Source organism: Phyllosticta citriasiana (assembly GCF_038021145.1).
Source record: "Phyllosticta citriasiana strain CBS 120426 chromosome Unknown IWZ02scaffold_6, whole genome shotgun sequence".
Lineage (NCBI taxonomy): Eukaryota > Fungi > Ascomycota > Dothideomycetes > Botryosphaeriales > Phyllostictaceae > Phyllosticta > Phyllosticta citriasiana.
In genome coordinates, this window is record NW_027117283.1 from 634,866 (window position 1) to 659,080 (window position 24,215).

The 24,215-nt window shown below is 33.1% G+C and overlaps 1 protein-coding gene across 1 annotated transcript; it reads left to right on the plus strand.

Moving 5' to 3' along the window:
• Positions 1 to 112: 112 nt before the first annotated feature.
• Positions 113 to 1,658, plus strand: IWZ02DRAFT_450373 (uncharacterized protein). The gene has a single exon (XM_066767465.1). The coding sequence runs from the start codon at positions 436 to 438 to the stop codon at positions 1,456 to 1,458; it is 1,023 nt and encodes a 340-aa protein (XP_066622938.1). The 5' UTR covers positions 113 to 435; the 3' UTR covers positions 1,459 to 1,658.
• The last annotated feature ends 22,557 nt before the right edge of the window (positions 1,659 to 24,215 follow it).

Here is a 24,215-nt window from a genome sequence, read left to right on the forward strand (position 1 = left end):
GTCTCCTCCGATGACGGTGACGGCGACAGGGTAGCTAGGCGAGACATGCTTAAGTTGAAGCTTGAAATAAGAATCTGACTGCGGTAATGATCAGATAACGATACCCGAATCAGATAACTAGCCGGCTGTCCGATTCCAACAGGCGACTGATGCGAGGTGCCAAGGCCGAGTCATGACGGCGCCAAGCCCGAATTTTTCGGGACCTTGATTCGAACTGGCAGGTCGGTGTTTGATTTCCAGCGTTTCTGTAACGTTAACAGTGGATCTCCTGGGCCATTCCAGTTGCTGGCAACGATGATCTGATAAGACAGTCTCGTGTTCGTTTGCGGGGGAAGGCCTAATTTCTCCATCGATGTTCGGTCTCTCTATTCCAGGTCCGGTCCGGGCATTCAGGAACAGCAGCTTCTTGACAAAGTTTCCGCCCGTGGCACTTCCATGTTCTGTAGCTTCCCAAGTCCCTCATTCTCAGAGCCACGTCTTCTTTCTCCTCCCTCAAGCATGCCCGAAAACACCTCTAACTCGGCCTACCGACTTCTGCCCGTGGCAGAGACCGAGGCAGCATTTTCCAAGCAAGAACAAGACTTCAGGTCGAGCCGTAACGACTTGGAGGATGCCCGCCCAGTCCCTTCCCCGAGGAAAAAACCACAGCGGCCATGGCAGATAGCCACGGCCGTCCTGGCACTCACCAACGTCGCCCAATTCTTTGACAGGAGGAATGTCTTCCACTCCAAGCCATCATTAAATGGGTTGCGGGCACCCACCGACTTCCCTTCTATTCCCTCGCACATCTTCGAGCCGACAGAGCGCCGTTTCGAATACCCCTTCCGCATGTACGAGAACGGAACTCTTTACGGCATCAAGGACCCCGAGGCATCCCGCTTCGTAGGTCCGCCTTCGGAAGAGCGCGACAAGGCCTGGAACGACTTGACCTCACCTCGCTACTTTGCTCTCACCGACACTGAGGCCGACACCATCAATGGCATGCACGACAGCTCCAAGGGCGACGACCCGCACGTCTACCCAATCACAGGCCTCCCGCACGCTGCCGGCATGGAGGATAAAGAGGGGAAGAGATACGCTGGCGTCGACGTCCTGCACAACCTACACTGTCTCAACATGCTGCGCAAGCATGTCGACGACGTCAACTTTTACCAGACCGACGGCACGGGCGGCGGCGAAGCCACGCACGGAAAGACGCACTCGCACGAGATACAGCCTGGGTTCGAGCGCGTTCACATCGACCACTGCATCAACCAGATCCGCGAGGCGCTCATGTGCGGCGCTGACGTGACGCCAGTCTCAATCAAAGCCACTGAGTGGAAAACGGTCGAAGAGGGGGAAGAGAAGACCAGCATACTGCTTATTGGAGAGACGGAGAGAAGACATTCCTGTCGGGATTTCGGGGCTTTGAGGTCGTGGGTGGCCGACATGACAAGGGAGAGAGGGTACTTGTTCTAGTGTAATATTACTCCGGATGTAAAAAGGTTCTGAAATCTGCGATAAACAACTTCATTGCTCCCACTAAAGGCCTCTCGAGCTTAAATCACTGCGAGGTCTTACTTCTCTATAAGATAAGAACCCCTAAAGGTCCTAGAACGTCTATTTATTTATTTATTTATTTAGTTTAACGTCCCTCTAGAGTTAAAGACTATAAGAGATAAGGGTCTAAGACCCTAATAGTCTAGTAGCTATATAAACTATAGTCCTCTAACCTCTTTTAAGAGAGAGAGAGAGAATCTATACCTTTTTTACTATTTCTTTCTAGTAGAGAATTTAATAGTTATAATTAGATAATTTAGGCCTAGCCCTTATAGGTATATTACCTAGTAGGTAATAAATGAAAAGAAGTAATAATAGTTAATATTAGTAGTATTCTATAAAGATAAGTAATATCTTTATTCTATACTATATATATAAGGTAGTAGGACTAATACTACTATACTATTATAGTCTCTAACTATTTACATCCTTAGATAGATCCTATAGTTAAAGTATTAGGCTTAAAGCGCCGATTCTCCGCCTATATACTTACTTAGATTAGTACTTTAATCCTACTATTATAAGACTAGCTTACTACGACTAATTATTACTATAAGAAAGGAGTTAACTTACGTACCTACGTCTTAATCTCCTAATATTTAATTAGTTATTAATAAATAATAGAGTAGTAGTAGTAAGATAATTAGGCTGCCTAATAGGTAGCCTTATAGTAGTAAGATAATTAGGCCGCCTAATAGGCAGCCTTATAGTAGTAAGATTATTAGGCTACCTAATAGGTAGCCTTATAGTAGTAGTAGGGGTTACCTCTAGATAAGTAGGCCTACCTTATAGAATAGGTATACTAATAGTAGTAGGAAGCGCTCCGCGCGTAATAGTAGAATTAGTAGCTATACTACTAACTACTAGTCTACTAAACCCTAATATTATCTAGTTACTATAGTAGTAGATAGCCTATTAGGCTAATAAGAAGGAGTATAAGTGCTAAGTAGGTAAACTAACTAAGATCTTACTAGAGATGCCTATTTATAAGGGTAATAGGGACGGACTAGACGTATAGATAGATATAGTTTATAATAAGATAAGCCTAGACTATACTAACTACACGCTAAAGACTTAGTTATTTACTATCTAGGCTAAACTTAGTAGTAAAGCTACCTACTAAATAACGCCCTAGTTTAAATAATATAGGGATAATCCTAGTATAACCTTTAAGTAACTACTTACGCACTTAGAGCTAATCTATAGTGATCCTTACTAAGTAGTAAACGCGTAACGCTAGATATATATATTATACTAGTAGAGAGTACTATTCTAAGAGTTTTTTACTAAGTTTAATCGGGTCTTATAGTTAGCTAGGGGTGATAAGTAGCTAGATTTAGCTAAGATTAGTCTCCTAGAGAATGCGCTAAGCCGTAAACTATTAGCCTAGATAGTAGGGTTAGCCTTAGAAGGAGAGTCTTAGGACTAGTATATAGCCCTCCTTATCTAAGTTAGTAATTCTATAGAAAGACTTAGAAATAATAATAGTAGCGCGCGTAATAGTAGTTACTAGGCTAATAGCTAATTCTATAAGGGTAGGTTAATAGGTTAGGCCTCTAGTAGCACTATAATAACACTATAAGGATGATTAAACTAAATAAGTACCGCCCCTAAGGCTATAGAATAGGAGCCTACTAGCCTAGCCTACTTAGCTATCTAGTATACTATCGCGATGGCTATCGGACGCTAGATACTAGTAACGCGAGCACATTATAACTACGCCCTTACGCGATTACTTAATAAGCTAAAGCTAATCATAACTAAGCCGCGTAAGCTAGTAGTACCGATAGATAATAAATACTCCTAAGGATACATAGCCTACTTAACGGCTAACGAAACTTCGCGCGGTAATAAGAAGATTAATTTCTCATCTATTTTAATAACATAACTAAAGTAGTAATTCGCGTAGTAAAAGAGAGAGTTTAGTCTCATTTCACTTCTTATATAAATACATATAGAAGATAGAAGAGTACATAGCATCTTCTATATTTATAATAATTAAGAAGACTTCACTTAACTTCATCTTTTAACTACTTAACTTTAATTAAGTTCTTTTTAATTTCACATACGTCTAACTAAGTAGATAGCCTCTAGGCGAAAGCCTATATATTAGCCGCTTAACAATTCGTAATAGATATAGAAGATAGAAATTAACCTACCTATAAAAATACTAACGGAAGTAGTAGATCTTTATTCTATTACACTAAATGATATTAATGAAGCTAATAAAGATGAAGCCTTTAATGAATACCTTAATAATCATTTACCCTCTAAGTATAAGAACTACTATGATGTCTTTTTAAAATAAGAGTCTAACTAGCTACTACCTTCTTATGTAGGAGTTAATTATTAAATTTCTCTTACGTACGAGGATTCTCCACGCCTACTAATAAGTCCCCTCTATAGAATATCTCTAGAATAGCTTACTATAGTAAAGGAATATGTCTAAGAGAATTTAAAGAAAGGATTTATTACTAAGAGTTACGCGTCCTATACCTCTCTAGTATTAGTAGTAAAAAAACCCGGAGGTAGCTAGCAAATTTATATTAACTACTAACGGTTAAATGATTAAATAAAGAAGGACTTATATCCTTTACCTCTTATCTTAGAACTCTTATAGAGAGTAGGTAAAGGAAAGGTCTACATAAAACTAGATATTTAATAAGCTTTCTATTAAATCCGACTTTAAGAATAGTCTAAAGAATATACTACCTTCTATATAAGATACGGACTATTTAAATACCGCGTTTTACCTTTTAGGCTAAGTAATAGGCCCGCTACTTTTTAACATTTTATTAACTAAGTTCTCTTTAACTATTTAGATGATTTTATTATTACTTTTATGGACGATATTCTTATTATTTCTAAAAACCCGTATAATCATACTTAACACGTCATTAAAGTTCTATAATAATTATGAAAAGCGGGATTATAAGCTAACATAAAAAAGAGTAAGTTTTTAACTACTTATATAAAATTCTTAGGATATATTATCTCTACTAAGGGTATATTAATAGACCCGTAAAAAATTAAACCTATTCATACCTAGTAATTACCTATGACCCTCTAATCTCTTTAGTCTTTCTTAGGATTCTATAACTTCTATTAGAGATTCCTTCCTAACTACGGACGAATTAGCCGGCTACTAGAAAAACTATGTTTAAAAGTAAAGTAGTAATAACTTAGGCTAGTTAAGGAAGAATCTTTTAGAAATCTTAAGAAACTAATATATAGTGAATTACTACTTATAAACTATAATCTAACTTTAGACACTTATATAGAAATAGATATAAGTAATAGAGTAGTTATAGGAGTTCTATCATAATATTAAGAAAATTATAAATAGAAACTAGTATCCTTTTATTCTAAGGTAATATTAGATGCTAAACTCCGTTATAGAATACCTAATAAAGAACTTCTAGCTATTATATAAGGACTAGAGGAATAGAGATCTATACTTATAGGCCTTTATAAACCTTTTCTTATAATTATAGACTATTAAGTATTAGAACACTTTACTTCTAAGCACTAATTATCTATATAATAAGTAAGATGGGCTAAGTAACTTACTAAGTACTAAGTCTAGTTTACCTACTAACTAGGAAAGGAAAATATCATTATAGATATTCTTATAAGAAAGTAAGAGTAACTTAAGACTTAAAAAGAGAAAGTAAAGGCCGTATAAGAGTAGTATCTCATTCCTACTTCCTAGGTAGTCCTACTTACGATAATAGAGCCGGAAGTTTCTCTACTAATAATTTTCCTTAATAAACTTCTTTATGTAAATAGAGAAAACATAGATCTTAAACTATAGAGAGAAATAGCCTATCTTTAACCGGAAAATAAATCATATTAGAAGCTATAGGATGGATTACTTCTTTACTATAGCGCATTAGTTATTCCTAACTAGGATAACCTTTATGTAAGAATAATTAAAGTAATATACACTACTTACGTTACTACCCATCTAGGAATTAATAAAATGTGAAAGCTATTACGGTAATACTATTACTAGCCTAGCTAGACTTATATAATTAAGAGATATAGCTGAAACTACTATATTTACCGCTAGAACTATGAATTTACTAATAAGATACCTAGCCTTCTATATCCTCTACTAATTCCTAACCGTCCCTAGTAACACCTAGCTATAGATTTTAAAGAGATGCTATAAGACTAAAAGGGATTTAATTATATCCTTATTATTATAGACTAGTTATCCTAAAGAACCTTTAGTTTACCTTATATGAAGAAAATTAACGCTAAAGGAGTATCTTAACTTTTTTATAATTACGTCTACCGAATTTTTAGAAATCCTAAAAGTATACTATTAGATTAAGGTCCTTAGTTCATTTTAGCCTTCATGTAGGAGCTATATAAGTTAACTAGTATTAAATAATACTTTAATTTAGCCTATCACTCTTAGATAAACGGAATTACTAAGATAGTAAATTAGGTCCTTATATACTAACTATAACCCTTTATTAGTTACTACTAAAATAACTAGTCTAATCTTCTACTATTAATGGATTTAGCTTAGGCTACCCTCCTATATAAGGCTATAGGTCTTATACTAGTAGAAGTAGACTTTAGCTTCATACTATATATGTATTATAACTAGACTACTTATATAATAATAACTACTTCGCCTAAAGGTAGAACATAGTCTATAGCTTAGTCTCTCTAAAAAAGAAGATAAGAAGCCTATAAGTACGCCTATAAATTAATTTACTAATTATAAGAAAAGAACTACTAATAAGCTAATAAATACTATTACATACCTAACTTTAATATTAGAGACTTTATTTACATTAAGAAGACTAGCTAGATAACAGACTAGCTAAATCTAAAATTAGACGCTCCTAACGCGGGACCATTTAAGATTACTAGAATGAAAGGACATTCGTACGAATTAGATCTTCTAAAAAGCATGAAGGTTATAAACCTTTTCTATACTAATCGCCTACGTAAGGCAGCTATAGACCTATTACTATAATAGAGATATACTAAGCTAGAACCTAAGGTTATTAATAACTAGTAAGAATAGGAAGTTAACTTTATCCGCGCGAGTAAGGTTACTTACGGAACTTTAAAGTATTAGGTTTAATAGGTAGGATATAATTAAGATAATAAGTAGTATGTAGTAAGTTCTTTTATTAGGGCCCCCTAAAAAGTAGAGGACTTCTATACTACTAATCCTTCTACCCCTAGACTACTAAAGAACCTAGAAAAGTAGAAAAGAGCCTTCCTTAAATAAGAATCATAGGAAGAAATGTAATTAGATAACTAACCCGCTTATACTCTAGTAAAGAGAATCCTTTAATACTATAGTAAATCACCCTTATCTATATAAACTAATTTACCCTTATCCATCCTATTTTCCTATTTTAATTTTATTCCTTATCTTTTATACTTTTACTCCTCTTCCTCCTCTTTAGTAGGAATTAGAGCTAACTTCTTAAGTTTAGGCCTTATTACACCTTTAATAGCGCCCTAGAGAAAGTTATTAACCTAGTTATCTATTATATAGCGAAGAGTAAGGTACTCTCTAGGCTATATCTCATCCTTACGCCTTTTATATTAATTAGGAGGATAAGTACTAGTAAGGTTACTTATAGTATAGTTAAGGTTACTAGTGCCCTAGACATAGTTCGCGTAATAACCCTATAAGAAACCTAGTAACTTATAATAACTATAGAAGATATAAGTAGAGAGATTATCCTAGTACTTAGTATAACTAGTAGCCTAATTAATACCCGCGTATTAGATTAAGTAAGCATTACGCGAAGAACTATAAGATTCTATAGACATAATGTTAAAATGATCCTTAGAAACTAGGATAATAGCATAATAAGCTAAGTTACTAAGGCCTAATATATACCTTATACGTTAGCTAGTTTCATTACTGCTAAGGGATTTCTATAATAAGTTAGCCATCGCGTAAGGATAAGTAAGTAGTAATATATACCTTAGTAAGTTTTTTAAAGGCCTTACGCGGGATGAAGACTATAATCTTATTAGAAGTATCTACCTCTAAGTCCTAATCTAAAGGTTCCGCTAGTAATTCTATAGGTAAAGTAGCTAGATGAATAATGCTACTATTATCACCCTTATATAAAGGTATACTTAGTAGTACGCCGATATAACGGCTACTAGAACGCGTATATAAAGGTAAAGTAGGTGAATTAGCTTACGTAACGTTCATATAAGGATTTATAGGTGGAATAGTAATATATGCTAGCTCTTAGGAGCTAGGTGCTATACCTAGACTAGTTAGCTTCACTTTACCTTTTTAAAACTCCGGATACATAGATAATTAGCTAATTATGCGTAACGTCTTACGTAATAGTCTTAAGTTACCTTAGTATCCTCTTAAGGCATTATATTACCTTTAGGATACTTAGAGTAATAATGTTAATTAGATACTATTACGCGATAATTAGTTAAGCGTTTTTAGACCTACTATAAATAGGAGGACTTACTATTATTACTAGAGTTATTACTAGAGCTAGTTACTTAAATAAGAGATAGGCTAAGAGTAATAGGAAGATATAATAATAGAAGTAAGGTCTATTATTATTATTAAGGTAGTAGTAAAGAAGGTTAGTTAAACCATAAACCTAATAATAAGATATACCTAGTAGTCCTATACTTTACGCCCTTACTAAAATAGCGCTAGTTAGTCATCCGCGTAAGCACCTAATAAGCTAACTTAGGCTTCCTATTAGGGGGGAAATGTTACGATAGCTATTAGACGCTAGACGCTAGTAATATAAGTACATTATAACTACGCCCTCATGCGATTACTTAATAAGCTAAAGCTAATCATAACCGAGCCGCGTAAGCTAGTGGTGCTAATAGATAATAAATACTCCTAAGGATACATAGCCTACTTAATAGCTAATAAAACTTTACGTAGTAATAAGAAGATTAATTTCTCATCTATTTTAATAACATAACTAAAGTAGTAATTCGCGTAGTAAAAGAGAGAGTTTAGTCTCATTTTACTTCTTATATAAATACATATAGAAGATAGAAGAGTATATAGCATCTTCTATATTTATAATAATTAAGAAGACTTCACTTAACTTCATCTTTTAACTACTTAACTTTAATTAAGTTCTTTTTAATTTTATATACGTCCGACTAAGTAGATAGCCTCTAGGCGAAAGCCTACATATTAGCCGCTTAATAATTCGTGACATATACTAAGTAGGTATTAGACTTAGAGGTAAGCTAATAATATATATCTAAGCTCTATCTACATTATAGTAGTAACGCTTACTTTATTAGTAAATACCTATATAAGCCTACTCGTCCTCCCTAGGCTATAGTAGTCTAGCTATTACTAGAGGATGAGATTAAAGATGTTAAGGAGCCTAAATTAGGAAATAAGGAGCTCTAGCTATAGTTATAGTCTAGAGTAAAGTTATAAACTAGAGAAGGTTAAATAGTAGGATTATAGTCTATTAGCGTAAGGCTAAGTAGTATATAAGCGGTAAATCCCTACTAGTATTAGTACTAGTTAATTAAGCATCCTATACTAGAACTCTTATTAATTTAGGGAGTAAACTATATATAATAGTAACCTCCTAGTTTAAAATACGCATAAACCTCCTAGTCTATAAAATTATACCTATACTAATACTTAGTCTAAAGAGCTTAGGATAGTTAGTAAAGATAGTAATAGAGTTTACGCTTAATTTAGGAGGATACTTAAGGATAATCCTTACCTATATAGTACCCTAACTCCCTAATAGTATTAAGCTACTAATAGGAGCACTATAGCTCTACTAAGAGAGGGTCCTACTAGACCTATTAGCTAGGAGCCTTACGTTTAAGGATACTAGCCTAATAGTATAGGAGGAGGGAAGATTAGAGGTTAAGGATAGAGTCTATTTTACTTAGGCTATCTCTACCCTAGTATACTAACTACTTACCCGATTAGTAGCTAAATAGTAGAAAGGATATATGTTTATAGTAAGTCTTACTAATATTAATAAGGCTTTAGTAATAAAGCTAGTTATTAGTAGTAATAAGATCTATTACTATCTACCTAAGTAGATTAGTAATAAGTACCTACTATTATTTAATAAGGCCCTTACGGATTTACTCCCTCCTAACTAACTAGGAATTAACTATTAGATTAAGCTAAATAAGCTACCTAATAGGAAGGACCTAGATACTCCCTAGGGACTACTATATAGAATAAGCTATAAGGAGTTACTTATCTTACGTAAGACGTTATATAAGCTTCTAGAGAAGGGGTTTATATATGTAAGTAGCTCTCTAGCTATAGCTCTAGTGCTATTTATAAAGAAACCTAGTAGAGGATTAAGGTTTTATTACGATTACTAGGCTCTTAACGCCCTAATAAGGAAGGACTATTATCTACTCCTACTAATTACGGAGATATTAGCCTAGATTAGACGAGTATACTAGTTTACTAAGCTAGATATAGTCTTAGCATTCTACCACGTTTATATTACTAAAGGAGATAAGTAGCTAATAGCCTTCCGTACCTAATTTAGACTATTTAAGTAGTTAGTAACGCTATTTAGCCTTACTAATGCTCCTAGTACCTTTTAACGGTATATTAACTAGGTACTAAGGGAGTTTCTAGATGATTACGCTTTAGCCTATATTAATAATGTTCTAATCTTTATAGAGGGATCCTAGAAGGAGCATTATTACTAGGTTAAGATAGTAATAGACCGCTTACTTATAGCGGGCCTCTATGTTAATATTAGGAAGTATAAGTTTAAGGTCTAATTAATAAAATATCTCGGCTACATTATTAAGGCCCGATAAGGAGTATATATAGACCTATTAAAGGTTAAGGTAGTAAAGAACTAGGCTAGACTAAGTACTATTAAGGCTATATAAGGCTTCTAAGGCTTTACTAACTTTTATCGTCATTTTATTAGTAGTTTCTTAGAGATTACGGAACCTCTTATTAGGCTTATATGGAAGAATAAGGAGTTTAGATAGGATAATAAGACTAAGAGCGCGTTTAAGAGGTTAAAGCTAGTATTTATTAAAGCGCCTATACTAATATAGTTTAACCTAGAAAGGGAGATAGTATTAGTAATAGACTTATTAGGTTATACTACTAGAGGAGTTCTTTACTAATATAATAATTAGGAAGTCCTCTAGCTAACCGCCTTCTACTTAAGGAAGAGTAACGTATATAAAGCGAACTATAAGATCTATAATAAGGAGCTCCTAGTAATTATTAAGGCGCTAGACGAATAGGATTACCTATTAAGGAGTATTAGTAACTTTACTATCTAGATAGACTATAAAAACTTAGAGTACTTTATAACTAGTAAGTAACTAAATAAGCATTAAGTCTACTAGGTAGAGAAGCTTAGTTAGTATAACTTCATAATAGCGTACATCCTAGGGAAAGATAATACCTAACTAGACGTGCTATTATAAAGAGAGTAAGACCTACCTACTAACGCGGATAATAGCCACTTAAAGTACTACTTTACCTAAATACTTAAGCCGTTACCCGCCGGCCTTATAATAATAAAGGCTAGTTAGGAGGAAGGACTAGTAGAGGAGAACGCTATATAGGTATACCCTATTACGTTAGGTAGTAATAATACTAGGGCTAAATAGATAACTAATATATAGAGAGAGTTAGTAGGAGAGGACGGAGCTTACTAGGCCCTAAAGATAGTAGTACTTAGTAGGAGTAGAACGGTACTAGTAGAACTCTCCCTTAGTAAGATATTAATATCCGACCTAATAGTAGATAATAAGGGTAACCTTTATTAGCGTAGTTACTTATAGGTACTAGATTCTAAACCTCTATAAACTAGTATCCTCTAGATAATATATAACTCTCTAGAGGTAATTCACCCTAGTAATAATAAGATAGTATCCTAGCTCTACTATCTTAAGTTATTTTAGCTAAACTATAACGCGTAGGTAAAGTGATTTAGGCGTAATTATAACGTCTACGGAGCGACTAAATTCTAGAGAGACTATAAGTAAGGACTACTCTAACTACTCCTAGTTCTAGATTAATAGTAGTAAGAGGTATCTATAGATTTTATAGGCCCTCTTATAGCTAGTAAGGGGAATACCTATATACTAGTCATTATAGATAGGCTATTAAAAGGTATAATCCTAGAACTCTATCATGATCTAATAGCTAAGGCCGTAGTAATGTTATTCCTATAAACATACTACTAGCGCTATAGGTTACCTAAGGCTATTATATTAGACTAGGGTCTATAGTTTATAAGTCTTTTATAGGAATACGTCTATAAACTATTAAAGATTCGGCGGTGTCTCTTAACTAGTTACTACTATCGCGATAGCTAATAAGCTAGACGACGCTAGTAATACGAGCATACTACTACGCGATTACTTAATAAGCTAAGCATACTACCGCGCGATTACTTAATAAGCCGAAGCTAATTATAACTAAGCCGCGTAAACTAGCTAAGCTAAGTAAGCCGGCTATACTAATAAATAATAATACTACTAAGGCTATATAGCCTACTTAGTAACTAACGGAAATTCGCGCGAATAATAAAAAGATTAATTCTTTTATCTATTATGATAACATAACTGAAGTAGTAATTTATATAGTAAGAAGAGAGTTTAGTTCTTATTTTAATCGTTTAGATTTTATTTTACTTCTTATATAAATATATATAGAAGATAGTAGAGTACATAGTATCTTCTATATTTATAATAATTAATAAGACTTTACTTAACTTCATCTTTCCTCTACTTAACTTTAATTAAATTCTTTTAATTTTATATACGTCTAACTAAGTAGATAGCCTTTAGGCTAAAGCCTACATATTAGCTATTTAATAATTCGTAATAGATATAGAAGATTATTCTAGGTATTATCCCCGTCCTATTCTTTATTACCTAAGGGAGGTATTAGAATACCTAAACTAGGCATACTATATATATAGCCCTAGCCTTACATATAACTATCTATTATTTAAGAAGGTAATTTAAGTCATCTTAGTAAGGCGCATTAGTATTATCTAAGGACTAAAGAGCATTAAGTACATATTAACTATAGAAGTCTTTATAAGACTATAGGGTAGTGTATAAATCTTAAGGAGGCGTCCTCTCTATACCTACTTATAAGAAAGTAGAAGACTATTCTATACATAGATAGTATAGCTAAGAATTAAGCCTATACGACTAGTACCTAAGAAGGGTCTAGTAGTTAATAATAAATACCCTTACGCGGAGGTACTAAGTTACCTCATAAATCTAAGGAAGAAAGAGGATAGGTACTCCCCTTCTTATTATAATCTTTTTATTCCCTTTCACCGGTTAAGCTTAATACGTAAATATAAGAGAAAGGTTTATTTCGCGTGATATTATTCTAGGTTAAAGAAGTTTTTAGGCATATTCTACTAGAAGAAGCTAGTAACTATCAGTTTAAGATTACTCCCCTTATAAAGGGACTAACCTAAGATATTACTATTTATATAAGAATGTAAATTAAGACTCTTAAATAAGTTATCCTTAACTTAGCTAAAAGGATTATAAGTATTTAAACTCCCTTACGTAAAGATGCTATAGATTTAATAAGTTCATAGTATTTAGAAGGAAATAGATCCTAAAAGAAGAAGAAACATATACTAAAGGTGCCCGACCTACCTAAATTAACGAATAGCTAAAACCCTACGTACGAGTATTAGTAACTCCTCATGAATAATAAAATCCGTAGTAATAAGGACCACTTTAAAAGAGGTACTACTATAGATACTAAGGAAGCTATTATGAGTTATATCCTTTTAAGGATATAGGGTAAGGCAGCATAGCATCTAGTACTATTCTTATATAGCTACGTAAAGATAGATGATCTAGTACTAGATACTAACTTATATTACTAGCTTAAGTAAGTGTTTAAGAATCCGTACTAGCGGAAGGATGTAAAGAGGAAGCTAAAGGACCTTCATTATAAAATTCCTATAGATCTTTAGAAGTTCTAGTTAGAGTTTATATACCTAGCTTTAGAGGCTAATCTTCTATATAAATAATAGAAGGAGGATTTCTATTCTTCTTTAGATCCCCTACTATAAACTTATTTAGTAGGCATTAAATGAGACGACTCTATCTTATTTAAAGAATATCTTTAAAAGGCGTATCCTATCGTATAAAATAAGAGTACTAGAATAACTTCCTTATAAGAGAAATACCCTAGTCTATCTATAAGGTAATAGCGTACATGAAATTAACCCGATCTAAGCGGATCCCCTAGATACATAACCTTTAAGATTAACTCTAATCATTATATAACGGTAAGTATACCGCCTTCTATTAGAAACTCTTCCCCCTACTACTATATATTCCCCTACGCGACTAGATAAACTATAAGGAAGGGTAATAGGACTAGCCCTCCCTTATAGATAAGGAAGTATAGTATGCCTACTCTTATAAGATTAAAGGCACTACCCCTAGGCTAGACTAGATCTACTAAAGGATGATTACTAAGGCGTATAACGCTTCTTCTAAAAAATTCACCTAGGTATACTAAACCCTCTTTACGTATAGATATTACCTAGAATGCTAGAGAGAAGTAGTAGGTATAATACTTAAGAAGCTAGGGAAACCTAATTATGTAGACCTAAAAGTATATAGAGTTATCTCCCTACTTAACTACCTAGGAAAAGTCCTTAAACATATTATAGTAAAACGGCTTAGAGTACTTATAGAAGCTACCTACCTCCTATACCCATCCTAAATAGGCGGACGACTATAGAAGTTAGTAATTAATGTAGTAATGATCCTTATATATATAGTCTAAGATAAGAGGAGGGCACGGCGTAAGATATTAACCCTACTCCTTAACGTATAAGGCGCCTTTAATCATGTTACCTATAACTAGCTCCTATATGTAATAGGGGAAATTAGGCTCCCTACTTCCCTCCTAGTATAGGTAAAGATATTTACTAGTAGTTAATAACTCTAGATCTCCTTTAATAGCTAATAAGAGGACCTTTATCTAATAGTTTTAGGAATCCCCTAAGGAAGCCTAGTCTCACTAATCCTATTTCTTATTTATATATAAAAGCTCTTTTCCTCTTACTTAGTATAATTCCTCTTATATATTAATGATGTTTTAATTATAATCTCCTTAATGAGTTAGAAGAAAAATGCGCGGATCCTCTAGAGGAAAGTAACCTAGCTTTTCTTACTTAGAACCTAGTATGCCGTTAATTTTAATAAAGATAAAATAGACCTTATCTACTTTATAAGCTTAGATAAGGCTAAGGAAGCCATAATTATACTCCTAGAAGATTATATAGTATAGCTAAAGCAGCTCGTCTAATAGCTTAGGATATAGTTTAATATATACCTATTATTCTAGTAGTATATGATAATTCGAAACGCCTAAGTAAAGTAATTACTTAGAAGACTCATGTAGCTAGCTAATTCATAATAAGGACTATCCCCTACTACCGTCTAATAGCTATACCTTACTTATGTATAAAGTATAGTAGATTATGGGTCCCTAGTTTTCTAGTAGGTTAGTAGCTCTAAGATACTTAGATGAACACTTTAAAATAGTAGACTATACTAAATCCTAGGAGCCTTTTACACCTCCCTAATTATTCCTATAGAAATTAAAGTAGGCCTTCTCCCCCCCTACCTTAGGTAGAACATGTTACTTTAAGTATATACTATAAGACTCTTTAAACTTAGTTACTAACACCTAGTACATATAATTATTAATAAGTTTAAACTAGAGAGTATACTAGGACGCTAGATATAACTTAAACATATCTAGAATATAATTTTAGACCTAGTAATAGGTACTAAAAGCCTAATTAAGCATGGTTCCTTTCCCCTATAGAAAAAGACTACGCCGTACGAAGTTAAGATTAGCTACCTCTAAAAGGAATAAGAAGCCTAAGTATACGTTAGACGCATAGAATATATAACTTAAGTAGTTATCCTATACTCTAATACTTCATCTATCCTAAAAGGAAATAGAGTAGGTATAGGAATTATAGCGTACGACACCTAATAAGATAGTATAAGAGTAGTAGTAAGCTATAGAGTAAATACTAGACTATACTAGCTCGTATATAATAGAGAACTAGAAGTACTTATAAGGGCTATAGAGCTAGCTACCTAGAAATAGCTAGAATAATAGATTATAGTGTACGTAGATAACTAAGCTATACTATACCACCTCTAAACCCCGTCTAACCTACTAGGTTAAGGACTATAACTTTAAGCCATAGATATAGGCTACTTAATTATAGCTAGATAAGGTAATCTTACCTTCTTATAGGCCCTAGGCTATATAGGGATTAGAGGAAACCTATAAGTAGATGCCCTTATAAAGGAGGCTACTAGGTTACCCCTAGAGAATAATAACTTAAGTACTACCCTACTTAGGATGCGCGTACGATAAAGAACTATAATAGAATAGATAGTATATACTACATAATACTAGGAAGCATAGATAATACTATCCTAGGGGTTATATATATATAACTTCCTATCTATACTAAGGACATCTATCTAACTCCCTAAGTATAGATAACTAGAAGTATTAGCCTACTTCTAACTAAAACTAAACTATAGCTACTTTAGAGCCTACCTATTACGGTTTAGTAAGATAGACTAGGATAATTATAGCTATAATAACACCGCCTAATAAATACTATAACATCTTATTAGTAACTACCTACTCTATAGCTCTACTAGGAGAGAAGCTATATAGGAAGTACTTAAGGCGTACGATAATAATAGTAGGAAAACAGCCTCTATACCCTATAGAGAGCTGTTCTAAGGAGAAGTTAGTTAATAATTCATACTTAAATTTATATGTTAGATAAAGGTTTCTACTAGGGCATAGCACATGTAAATAGTAGACTAAGGGAAAAGAAGAGTAAAAAGAAGAAGAGAGAATCTATTCTAAGCTCTACTAGTAGAGTGAATAATAAGCTCTATAATCCCTCTACTTATAGTTCCTATAGGTACTACCCTAGAACCCCTCTAACTAAAGATAATCTAGGAAAGGACCCCTTTATCCGTAATCTAACTAATACCCTCTAGGCTTATACCCCTCCTCTACCTTATATAGAGCCTCTACTAAGACCCTAGCCCTCTAGATTAGAAAGGTATTAATATAGCTTAGATAACTACTCCGTAACTACTCTAGCTAAACCCTTCTACTCCTAATAATAAGTAGATAACCGTTTAGCGGCAAGGTAAGGGCTTAATGTTATTCATCTATATAGTATACCTAGGCTAGGGCGGCATATAGAGCTCTATTATTAGTAATAATGTTAACATATAGTCGTCTAATAGTAGTAATAGGGCTAGATTAAATTATAAGTAATATTAGCGTAGACTAAACCTAGGTTCTTTAGCATTATTTATTTTCTATAATAAGTATTAGCTAACTATACTAGCCGGCTAGAAGATGTATACTACTAGTTAAAAACCTTACCTGCTTTTTTCACCTTTATAGGTACTAAGAAAGGTATTATATAACACTAACTAAAAATAGTACTATTAGGAATAGTACTAGAATGCTATAGTAGAGCGTATATATAATCTGCCTTACCTACTACCCTATACTATATTTACTTTTCTACGTACGCCTTCTTCCCGTCCCCCTTCCTTTTATTACTCTTACTTTATACTACCTATCTACTTAGATAATAGTAGGAAGGCTAGTTCTTAGCCCCCCCTTACCTAAAAAGAGCCTAGATAAACTATCTATCTATAATAACCCTATACCGACATTATACTAAGAATTATACTTTATTATACGAGATTCTTTAGCCGGGCATCCCTACTTACCTTATAAATATACGTAGTATCCCCTATAGATAGCTCCGTCTTAGATAGCCTATAGCTCTAGTAAGACGTAAAATAATTAATTAATTAATTAATTAATTAATCGTATCCTATCGCGCGAAGTATAATTAAGTACTAAAATAGTAGGAACGTATCTTTATCCTCCTAGGAAGACTGTATAAATGTTATACTACTACCCTAATATATAGACCGACTAAGTAAGATAGCTACTATCTCGCTTACTATGCCTTTTTAGGTCGGTTAGTATAGTAGTATCGGCCCTACTACCTTATAATAAAGAAATAATAATAGGAATAAGTAGGTAAATCTACTCTTTTAATAAGTAGAAGTTTAAGAGAATAACCTTCTTCTAGGTCATTATAGAGATCTACTCCTTACGTAATAATAGAAAATCTAATACGTAAAGAAAAAGTAGAACTTTAAGGCGATATTAGACCCTATTACTAATATAGAAAATTTAGATACCTTATCTAGTAGTGTCTAGAAACCGAAGTGAAGATAGTAGATACTATACTAGAAGAAGAAGTAGAAGAGCGTATAAACTTAGAAACTAACTTATCCTTATTAGAAAATAATAAGTCTTAGGGGAAGTCTCCTCCCTAAGACTTAAACTTAGAGCTCTATAAATTACTAATTTATAGGTGAACGTTCATGACCTTATTAGAGGATACCCGTTTACTATATAAACTATAATTATAGCTAGTAGTCGCGCTATACCTATTTATGCCCTAGTTAATACTAGCATAAATAGATCTAGCTTTATTCACCCCTAACTCCTTCTATAACTTAAGGAATTAGGGGTTAAGAAAAGAAAGATTACTAGTAGGAACCTTAAAGTCTCTAGGTTTAACTAACGCATAAATAAGTAACTTAATTTCGTTTATTAATTATAATTCCGTTTCTAACATTAGCTAGTTATAACGTACGCCTTTATACTAGATATTAGGTGCTATAATATTATCTTAGGCCGCTAGTTCCTCGCATATTATTATATTCTCCTAGATTACTATAACTAATAACTCATTTAGTTAGATCCCCTAGGACGAATTTCTTTTATAAATCTTTTAAATATCCTAAAAACATCTATATAAAGTAAAGTTCCGTAGATAAAATAACTATAATCTATTAACTAATTAATCTTACTAATATATACCTTAGATAAGATTAAACTTAATAATTAAGAAACCTTTTTTACTTCTCTTATAGAAATTAACCTACCTATAAAAATATTAATAGAAGTAGTAGACCTTTATTCTACTATACTAGATGAGATTAATGAAGCTATTAAAGATAAAGCTTTTAATAAATACCTTAACGATCATTTACCTTCCGAAAATAAAAACTACCGCGACGTTTTTTCGAAATAAGAATCTAATTAGCTACTACCTTATCGTATAGGAGTTAATCATTAAATTTCTCTCATATATAAGGGCCCTCCACGCCTCCTACTAAGTCCTCTCTATAGAATGTCTCTAGAATAGCTTACTATAGTAAAGGAATACGTCTAAGAGAATTTAAAGAAAGGATTCATTACTAAGAGCTATATACCTTACGCCTCTCCCATATTAGTAGTAAAAAAACCTAGAGGCAGTTAGTGAATCTATATTAACTACTAACGGTTAAATGATTAGATAAAGAAAGACTTATATCCTTTACCTCTTATCTTAGAACTCTTATAGAGAGTAGGTAAAGGAAAGGTCTATATAAAACTAGATATTTAATAAGCTTTCCATTAAATATAACTTTAAGAATAGTTAGAAGAATATACTACTTTCCGTACGAGGTACGGATAATTTAAATACCGCATTTTACCTTTTAGGCTAAGTAATAGGCCTACTACCTTTTAACGTTTTATTAACTAAGTCCTCTTTAACTATTTAGATGATTTTATTATTACTTTTATAGATGATATCCTTATTATTTCCGAAAACCCGTATGAACATACTTAACACGTTATTAAAGTTCTATAATAATTACGTAAAGCGGGATTATAAGCCGACATAAAAAAGAGTGAATTCTTAACTACTTACACGAAATTTCTTAGATATATTATCTCTACTAAGGGTATCTTAATAGACCTATAAAAAATTAAACCTATTTATACTTAGTAATTACCTACGACCCTTTAATCTCTTTAGTCTTTCTTAGGATTCTATAACTTCTATTAGAGATTCCTCCCTAACTATAGATGAATTAGCTAGCTACTAGAAAAACTATACTTAAAAGTAAAATAGTAATAACTAGGGCTAGTTAAAGAAGAATCTTTTAGAAATCTTAAGAAACTAATATGTAGTGAATCATTTCTAGTAAACTATAATCCTACTCTTAATACTTACACGGAAATAGATGTAAGTAACGGAGTTATTACTAGGGTTCTCTTATAATATTAAACTAATTACGAATAGAAGCCGGTATCCTTTTACTCTAAGGTAATATTAGATGCTAAACTTTACTACGTAATACTAGATAAAGAACTCCTAGCTATTATGTAGGGACTAGAGGAATAGAGATCTATGCTTATAGGCCTTTATAAACCTTTCCTCATAATTATAGACTATTAGGTATTAGAATACTTTACTTCTAAATGCTAATTATCCGCATAATAAGTAAGATAGGCCGAATAACTTACTAAGTACTAAGTCTAGTTTACTTACTAACTAGGAAAAGAGAACATTATTACTAATGTCCTTATAAGAAAGTAAGAGCAGCTTAAGACTTAAAAGGAAAAAGTAAAGGCCGTATAAGAGTAGTATCTTATTCCCGCTTCCTAGGTAGTTCTACTTATGATAATAGAGCCGGAAACTTACTACTAATAATCCTTATTAATGAACTTCTCCGCGCGAATAGAGAAAATCTAGATTTAGAATTATAGAGAGAAATAGCTCGCCTTTAACCGGAAAATGAATTATATTAGAAATTATAAGATAGATTACTTCTTTACTATAGCGCATTAGTTATTCCTAACTAGGATAACCTTTATGTAAGAATAATTAAAGTAGTATATACTACCTACGTTACTACCTATCCTAGAATAAATAAAATGCGAAAGTTACTATGTTAATATTATTATTAGCCCGGCTAGACCTATACTATTAAGAGATATAGCTAAAACTACTATATCTACTACTAGAACTATGAATTTACCGATAAGATACCTAGCCTTCTATATCCTTTACTAATCCCTAACCGCCCCTAGTAATACTTAGCTATAGATTTTAAGGAGATACCGTAAGACTAAAATAGATTTAATTATATTCTAGTTATTATAGACTAGTTATCTTAAAGGACCTTTAGTTTACCTTACATGAAGAAAATTAACACTAAAGGAGTAGCTTAGCTATTTTATAACTATGTCTACTGTATTTTTAGAAATCCTAAAAGTATACTATCTAATAGAGGTCCCTAGTTTATTTTAGCCTTCGCGTAAGAACTTTATAAGTTAACTAGCATTAAATAGCACTTTAATTTAGCTTATTACTCTTAGATAAACGGGATTACTAAGATAGTTAATTAGGTTCTTATGTACTAACTATGACCCTTTATAAATTACTACTAAAATAATTAGTCTAATCTTTTACTATTAATAGATCTAGCTTAGGCTACTCTCCTATATAAGGCTATAGGTCTTACTCTAGTAGAAGTAGATCTTAGCTTCCTACTATATATATATTATGACTAGACCGCTTATACGATAATAAATACTTTACCTAAAGGTAGAACATAGTCTATAGCTTAGTCTCTTTAAAAAAGAAGATAAGAGGCCTATAAATATGCTTATAAATTAATTCACTAATCATAAGAAAAGAACTATTAATAAGTAAATAAATACTATTATACGCCTAACTTTAGCATTAGAGACTTAGTCTATATAAAGAAGACTAGCTAGATAACGGACCGGCTAAATCTTAAGCTAGACTCTCTAAACGCGGGACCATTTAAGATTACTAGAATAAAAAGACATTCGTACGAATTAGATCTTCTAAAAAGCATGAAGGTTATAAACCTTTTCTACGCTAATTACCTACGTAAAGTAGCTATAGACCTATTACTATAATAGAGATACACTAAACTAGAACCTAAGATTATTAATGATTAATAAGAATATGTAATGCTATAGACTCGGACCTAAGACGGGGCCTAGTAGACTCTAACTAGGGCCTAAAGAGGGCCGTACATGGTAGTAAGGGCATATAAAAGCCCTTAGGAGACGAAACCTCATAAACTAAGGTTTTATCTAATATCTATACTAAATATATTATTATTATTCACCCTTAATTTAACTCCCTACGGTGCTAAACCTCATATTTAAAACCTTTAACTACCGCGGCTAGTTAAATTAAAAATAGCTCCCATAACTTATTTAGGAAGCGTTAACCTAGAGGCTAGCTCTCTAGCTATAAACTAGCTAGTTAGAGGCTAAGAGGCTACTAACTAGAGGATAGTCCTCCCCCTAGTTAATAAAGATGCTCATGTTAAAATCTAGTCCCTAAATAATAGTGAGAGCTAGCTCTTAGCTACTCTAACACTAAATCCGCATGTTATAACTATTAATAATAAAATTACGGCGCTCTTAGTAACGCTTAATTCTATAAATACGGAGGAGCTTACTAATTTATACTAATAGGTTTAGGGGCTTTAGGAGATTAAATAAAGTCTCTTAGGGCTACCTATTATAACCCTAGTTAGGCCTAACTTACGACCTAATTCATAAGCTCCCTATTATAACCCCCTTAGCTCCCTTATTAAGGCCCCTACGCCTAAGCTTATAAGCTTAGAGGTAAAGGATATAGACTTCTAGTTTTAGGCCCTAAATAACGCGTTTAAGATATATAGTACCTCTAAAGATTTAGGGCGTCAGTTATAATAGGCTACCTAGGGGTTAGCTATTAGTAAGGTAAACCTACGCGATAAGGTATTTAACGCCCTTAACTTAAAAATAAACCCCCTAGTCTACTTTAAAGACTTCCGCACATTTATTATAGACTAGATCTAGGACCCTAACATATAGAGGTTTAAGACATATATAAAGTTCTTTAATATGACCTAAATGAAGAAGTAAGAGTTTAAAAGCCTATAGTCTATGCTAGAAGCTAAGGAGTAATATCTTAAGTTTAAGATTATTAATAAGGAGCACTATATTATATACTAGTTCTTATAGGTATACCTAATCTTACGCACTAAGCTAACTAAGATAAGTACTAAGAGTTATATAAAGACTAAGCATAATGTATTTACTAAAGTTAAGAAGGTAGAGGAGCTCCTAGGGTAGGCATCCCTAAAGGGTAACCCTAAAGAGGTACCTAAAAGGGGCTAGTTTAAACCTAGCTTAGTACCCCCCTAGGGGCTAAGGCCTAAGAAGAAATACTAGGGCTCCCTATCTAGGAGTATAGCTAATAAAGTAACCTAATAGGGGAGTAGGCTAAAGAACTATTAGACTAGTAATTAGTACTAAAAGGGTAGTACTCCCTAGCTAAGGAGAGACTAACTACTACTAACTAATAAAAAGTCGGAAAAAGGCGTGCCCTAGTTATATACCTAAGAGCATCTTAGTAACTAGGGTAGGAGAATTAATAAGGAGACTATTAAGTAATATAGGACTTATTAGTAGTTTATATTACATATAATACGGCTACTAGGACTTACTTCCTAACGGCTCTTATTAATAATAGCGCTACCCTAAACCTAGTTTAGAGGTTAGTAGCTTAGGATAAGGGCCTAGTCCCTACCTAAGAGCTACCTAGTTACTACCTAAACGCTACCTTAGCTAATAGGTCTCCTCTTACCTTAGGACCGGCCTATTAGCTTACTATAACTATAAAAGATAATTAAGGTTAGAGCTAAGCCGTAGGCCCCTAACTATTCTAGGAGAGCTAAGATATAGCATTTAAACTTATCCTTAGCCTAGAATAGATTTCTAAGGCTAAATACTATTTTAAGTACTCCTAGGGATATAGGCTATCCCTCTCCTAGGTAAACCTAGACTATAAACCTATAATTAAATAAGTATTATTAGAGGAATTAAGAAAGGAGGTTAGCCCTAAGGGATATATCTATAGTGCCTAGACCTATAGGTCTATAGTATAATAACCTTAATAGGTTAGCTACCTAGGCCCTAGTAGAACCCCGTAACTACTAGTTACCCTAATAAAGGCGGTTATACTCTATACCTAGTAGCCTATATAGGTGCTAGTAGGAGCCTAATCTAGAGCCTCCTAGAGTAATATACTAAATTTAATAATATCTTTAACGGTGATCTTACCGGTATATTAGCCTAGAACTTAGTATATAACTACGTAATTAATCTTAAGGATAGTAGAGTACTACTATAGTTACCTATATATAACCTATCTAAGAGAGAATTAAGTATCCTTAGAGAGTACCTAGAAAAGGTACCGCGCCTTAGATAGATTAGACTAAGTAAGTTACCTATAGGGGCCCTAATCCTCTTTATACCTAAGGCTAATAGGACCCTATACCTTTATATAGACTACTAGGGACTTAATAAGGTTACTATTAAGAACTACTACCCCTTACTCCTAATTAGGGAGCTAATAGACCGTGTATTAGGGGCTACTATATATATAAAGTTAGACCTCCGTAACGCCTACTATAGACTCTAGATTAAGGTAGGAGATAAGTAGAAGATAGCCTTTAAGACATGGTATAGCTACTATAAGTACCTAGTTATACCTTTTAGGCTAGCTAACGCTCCTATGTCTTTCTAAGTATATATCTATTAAGCTATAGCCGGGCTCCTAGACTCTATCTATATTATCTACCTAGATAACATCCTTATATACTCCTAAAATAAAGCGGACCATGTATAATATATGAAGTAAATC

What these genes read in the sequence shown, in the direction of transcription:
- IWZ02DRAFT_450373 (XM_066767465.1), top strand. Translation starts at nt 436, where the DNA reads ATGTTCTGTAGCTTCCCAAGTCCCTCATTCTCAGAGCCACGTCTTCTT.